The following is a 6,153-nucleotide window of genomic DNA, read 5'->3' as shown; positions in this document are numbered from 1 at the left end:
AAAAAAAAAGAAAATTCAATAGATGGATGGATGGTCCACAGCACAGATCCACTTTTGCAGACATATCATGCAAAATCCACTTTTTTAGCCAATGAATGCATTTTGTTGTGTACTTGGAATGCAGAAAAGTTTAATTTAGTACCTCCTGGTGCTGCGTGAATATCTTTTTAGTCTGTTGGGTCATATTTTTCAACCCATTCAGTTTACTCTGTTTTCTAAGACAAATGAGGTATTGACTTACCAACTGTCAGTTTGCTGTTTTCATTTTCCTAAATGTGAAAAAGAAGGATTTAAAAGCATGATATTTCTCTTTAAGTGCTGTTTGTTGTACATATATATACTGTGTGTATATATATATATATATATATATATATATATAGATGAAAGTAAAATGGATACTCTGACCACGATCTAGCTGTAACAGTCTTATGTCCTGTCACTGTTCTGTGCTGTAGATGTGCGTGTGTGTGTATTAATGTGCGTGTTGTCGTATATGGCATCAGCCGACAGTGTGCTCATTACCGTGGCAATCCTGGTCACCCTGGTTAGCCTGCTGGTGGCCACCGTCGTCATCTGTTTGAAGAGGAAGACTCTGCTGGGCCTCTTCATCAGCAATAAGAAGAGCACTTTGGAGAAACTCAGGTAGCGTGTAGCTTCTTGCTTCTTTTTTTTGACTAGGTTATTTAAAGTTGTGCCTGATTGTTTTTTCTTTTTGAATAAATTAAAGTACTACACATTTATAAAATGAGAAAATTTTATGTTGATTGTGCAGCAGAGGAAAATGTACACTTCCTCTTGTGTTGGTCTAAAACTAATGTGACAAATGGACTTAATCTGAACAGGCAGATATAAACTCAACTCTAAGAAAAATCTATGATGTCACTCCACAGCAGCATTTTGATCTAAATTAACTACAAGTTTATTTGATATTTCCTAAATAYAGTATACTGTATGAGCAAATAAAAAACACATAGGAAATAATAAACTTCAGAGGGAAAAAAATAAATCTGATACCAAACTCAGGTTACACAAGGACAGGGATGGAGCTAGACTTTTTGTCAAGAGGTGGCATGGGGGTGGCCAAGGTGTGTTTTTTAGGGGGCAAGAAAAAGAAAAGTACTCTGATGAGAAAATCCAATAGTTGCGACAGCTAATACCAAATAGCATTAATTCAGCTGTTTTATGAAACAAGTTTAAATTTTGTGACTATTACTACGAATGATACAAACCGCAGGCTGAATGCTACTGTCAGCAGCCATTCAGACATATGAAGCTGAAGATTAGTTTAGATCAGGGGTCTGCAACCTGTGGCTCTGGGGCCACATGTGGTTTTTTGGTCCCTCTTCAGTGGCTCTTTGAAAATGTGACCAAACGTAACAGAATAAATTGTTTTTTTTTTTGGTTTTTATACACGCAACAGGAATCAATTTGTATGCAAATATGTGATCAATACTACTAATAAAAAAGTAAAACGTGTTAGCTTGTTTACTTAAATAATCCAACTTCTTTCCCTCAAATCCATCAAAATTACCTTTAAATAGTTTGAAGACTACATAATATGCCTGAAAAATTCAATTGTACTAGTTTTTATGAAATTTGTTATAAAAAATACACGGTATTTTTCTTGTTTCATGGATATGATTTGTTTCATTTGTCCTGGTGTGTATAATAAAAAACAACAACATGTTTTTAATTTTATAATGTCACCTCCACTGACCGTAAAGGTTCCCGAAAAGGCCTTGAAAAAGGCCCATGGACCAGCAGTTGATAACCACAGTTGTAGCCTGTTTTGCGGCTCCGGACACATTTTATTAGTGAGACAAGGAGCACAAGTGGCTCTTTTGATTGTAAAGGTTGCAGACCCCCTGGTTTAGATGTTGAAAAATATATCTAAATCCTAATCAGAAATTCAAGATCTTTAAAAGAGAACTATAAAAACCTATAATTCAGATATTTTAAGACTTACTAAGATGGAATTCGTTGTGGAATATCTAAAAAAAAAAAAGATCACAAGTTGCTTATCAATGCTAATCCCAACTTAAGCTAACCATTAATKGTACTTTTACAAAGGGCTATAATTCAGCCATTTTTCAACATACACAGCTGAATTTTTTTATAATACRGTAGTATCAGAGAACACTCAACTCAAAATAAAATTAAATTAAATTCTAATACAAAATACAAGATCCCCATCCAATTGTCAATTATTTGGGGGTAGCACCAAGGGTTTCCAATCCCTCTGGCTGCGCACCTGCACCAGGGGTGTACAATCCTGGTCCTTAAGGGCCACGGTCCTGCATGTTGTGGAGGTTCCTCTACTCTAACACACCTGTTTGAATGAATGGTTGATTAACAGGCTTCTGCAGAGCTTGAAGAGGTCATTCAATCACTGAATCAGGTGTGCCGGAGCAGAGAAACAAGTAAAACATGCAGCATTGTGGCCCTCGAGGAGCAGGATTGGACCCTCCCCCGTTGGGTTATACCAACAGGTGTCTTTTAGGATAAATAAGCAAACTCTTTATTCAAGTGTTGGAAATATGTGCTTCTGTGTCTCTTTGTTCTTTGTAAACAATTCTTACTATATGGTGAATGAAACTTTAGTTTTCACACAAAAAATGCTTCTCCTGCTCTAAAATCCTCCTAAAACTGGACTATATCTGTATTTAAGATTAAACGTCTTTGAAATTTCAGAATATTCTGTGTGTTTTGCTGATAGGTCTTTGGAAGAAAACAGGCCCACCAGCCCCATCAGGACTGAGTCCAGGTACCGACCCACTCCCCKACGCAAGCCTCCACCCAAACCCTCCACAGCTAATATTTATAAGGTCAGTTATTGTGTGTTCTCGTTCTTTTCCCATAGACTGTTTTGATTTATTTGAAATAACTTTTTGTCACAGCTCTTCAGTAACCTGTGTCCAAGCCTCGTCTTTGAGTCGTCATGCTCCCGGGCTTTTTGACAAAATAAGATCATGGCGAGCCCGGTAATTGATTCAGCCTCACTATATCTCACCAAAGAAGAAACATTAATTACGCCGCTGTTGTTSACAGGACACGGCAGAACTGTAATAGAGAGCTTGTGCTCTTTTTAAAATGAGATGCGGGACGCCGTAATTTGAGCCCATTTAATGTTTGTTTGTGATTTTGTGATAGTTTTTTTTTGTCTGAGAGGGGAGCACAGTTGATTGATTCAGCCAGTGAAGGAAAATAGGTTTTGATTTGTTTGCTGAAAATGACTGGCGTAGAAAGAGATTGCCTATTGTTGTGTCGGTGCGACACAATAAAGGAGTGGATATTTATATGCATGGAAGTGTGTTGATCTAAAATGAGTTTGCACTTGGCTCCGTCTGCAACAGCTGTGTAGAAAAGTTCTATCTAMTGTCATAATTGAGTATAGAATTGTATCCAGTTTATTTTATACATTTAGTAWACCGTCCACCAGACTGACTTTGTGAAACAGCCTGTCTGTTCCTGTTATTATGATCACTGGAACCATCTGCAAATGTTGGTCAGTATCACAACAGAGCTCATTGTGTAGGTGTGTTGTCCAGCAGCCAAGTTCTTTCTGTGTATTTTAGGTGTTATTGGTTTGTTCTGGAGGGAGGGAGGAACAGTTGGTCACAATACATGTTCCGACTCTGGCTTTAACAAATTTAAATTGTTCTTTTACAATTTTTATGTCTGATTCTGAAATCAACATATAAACACTGGTCAGTCAGTTTAGGTTTTTATTTTATTTTAGCTTAATTTTCTATTATCCTGCTATCCTGTCTAGCTTAGTTTGGAATGTTTTAGTGTATCTTGGGTTTARTCTTTATTTTATCCTAGTTTGCCTTACTTAAAGTGCTTTTCACATCAAATTTTGTGACAAATATTAATGCATTTTAAGAAAGATAACATTGATATTTGTATTACAGAAAAAAAAAATTCATGCTGCTGAGATGAGCAGTTGTTGAGATATTCCCCTGTGAAGTAACAGGAAGTGATGACAAAGGGGAATGTCTGAATGCGAACAGAACAGTGCTACAATGGCTAACAACACAGACAGTATAGAAAAATCTGATGTTTCTTTAGATTATTTTGAATGACTATCAAAGAGAGATAAAGAAGAGTCAGAATTCAAATACTATTATTTCATGAAACAAAGACCAGGAAGTTTTCTGAAAGAGTTCCCCTTTGATGTCACTTCCTGTTTCATTTTGTCTGAGCTAAATTCAACAGAAAATATGCCAGTTATGTAACAAAAATTTTAAAAATCGTGTGTATTATGCTAAGTTTCTTGAATATAAAAGTGATTTCTTTGGCTTTTTATATTTCAMGGTTGTGCATATCACAGGCACTTACCTAATCTTGGCTTTTCTTACTTTATTTGATATTCATTTATGTTTGGATAGTTTAGTTGCTTAGTTTAGCCTAGCGTACTGTATGTGTCTTGTTTWATCGTATTTAACTTAGCTTTAATTAAATTAGTTTAGGTTAGAATGTCTTAGTTTAGCTTCATTTTAGATGTTCTAGTTCAGTTGACTTTATTTGATTTTTTAGATAATTTTAGAACAGCGTATCTTGGCTTAGTTTAGCTTAGATCTGTAACAAACATGGCAAAGTCTGAACAGAAAACTCAGGCAGAAAAAAAAACAAGACAACAGAGACACAGGGATATAAGGATCTAAAAACCAGGAAAATCCTACTCCAAAACCCCCAAAATATGACGACTGTATCCAATTTTAGATTTTAACAAAACTAAGTTTGGATTTACTTAATCTCTTAAAATGTCTTGTTTTTTTAGCTTAGTTGCTTAGCTGGGTTATTTTAGAATGCTAATTAGTTTGCCTTATCATAGCATATATTAATTTACCGGTAGCTAATTTGAATGTTGTAGATGAAAAAGAAAACACAGCCTGTACTGCTGGAACACAGTTTATTTATTTGGGTATCACCTAATCCGCATCATAGTGACAAATGCACTGCACATGAGAAATAAAAAAAATCTTGAAAGATCTGAGACAATACGCTGAAAAGACTGGGAGATAACAAAACCTGATCCAAAATATAACTGACTCATTTTCATCTGCTGATTCATGTGAAGATCAGAGAAAATAAAAATTTTAAAAAATCACTTGAAGTTAGAAAAACCATTCGGAATATGTTAACCACTTCAAAGCGGCTGCATCAAATTAAGAAGAGGCTGGAGATTCAAAAAAGATATAATCAAAATGTTTGTCAGTGTAGGTTTGTTTGTCACTTTTTGTTTTATCATTACACTAAACCCAACTCAGAGCGTTTACTTCTGGTAGCCTGGATCGGAGGATGATGTGAGTAATGTGAGGAGACACCTTGACATCAGGAAAGGCACCGGTGTGAAACCAATTTTCTTTCAAAGTCTACAATTTARTAACAAGTTACTGCCTGTGTGCACACCGGCTCTTTCTCACACTGTCACGCCACGGTGTTATTAATACCATTACGTTTTCCTTTTCCAGCCGTCTCTCCTGAGCGCAGAGCCTCTCCTGCCTCCTCACAACTTCCACTCTCACAGCCTGCGCAGACTGCCCCTGTACCAGCCCCTGCACATCAGCCACCCCATGCCCATGTCGCTGAGCGTCGGCCAGCCCACCCTGCCTCCTCTGCCCTTCGACCACCGAGTCCTTCCCACGCACGCGCCTCTCTCGCCGCCTCACGTGCCACCTTTYCTCAGCCTGCCTCGCAAGCAGTCGTCGTACCGAACAGACCAGGTTTGTTTGAAAATGATGTGTTAATGAATATTTCTAGGATTTTTTTTTTCTTGCCGTAAAGCATTTTGCCATATCTTAACGTGGTCATTTATTTTCAATGACACAGTCCTAGTGGATCATATATCTGTTGGAGCCCATTAAATTGAAATCGTATTTTACCGTATATTACCCTTGATCTACAACTTCAAGGCAACCATTTGTTTGAAACATTGGCATATTTTATGGTGGAAATGGAACTTGTTGGCTCTTGGGATTTGCTTAGAATTGTCCTCACTAAACATTCAGGTGGTTCTTTTTGATTAAAAAGTCCATCACAAGTGATTCTTGGTTATTTAAGGACACTCTGGCATCTCAGCTCAAACAAATTTATCCTCAGCAGGTAAAATGTGCAATCAGTTATGATTTTTGTGTATATATATATATA

General features: G+C 36.8%; 1 protein-coding gene across 1 annotated transcript in view; it reads left to right on the top strand.

The window, feature by feature from the left end:
* Positions 1 to 6,153, top strand: part of adam12b (ADAM metallopeptidase domain 12b) — a gene marked incomplete in the record, with an annotated part of 110,038 nt that overhangs the window by 95,701 nt on the left and 8,184 nt on the right. Inside the window, 3 exon segments of the mRNA XM_014001941.1 lie at positions 456 to 642; positions 2,717 to 2,825; positions 5,478 to 5,729. Of these exon segments, the coding sequence (XP_013857395.1) occupies positions 456 to 642; positions 2,717 to 2,825; positions 5,478 to 5,729 (548 nt within the window).

The sequence above is a fragment of the Austrofundulus limnaeus genome, unplaced genomic scaffold, assembly GCF_001266775.1.
Source record: "Austrofundulus limnaeus strain Quisiro unplaced genomic scaffold, Austrofundulus_limnaeus-1.0 Scaffold0, whole genome shotgun sequence".
Classification (NCBI taxonomy): domain Eukaryota; kingdom Metazoa; phylum Chordata; class Actinopteri; order Cyprinodontiformes; family Rivulidae; genus Austrofundulus; species Austrofundulus limnaeus.
Note: the sequence above shows the minus strand (reverse complement) of the source record. Positions and strands in the feature narration are given on the sequence as shown.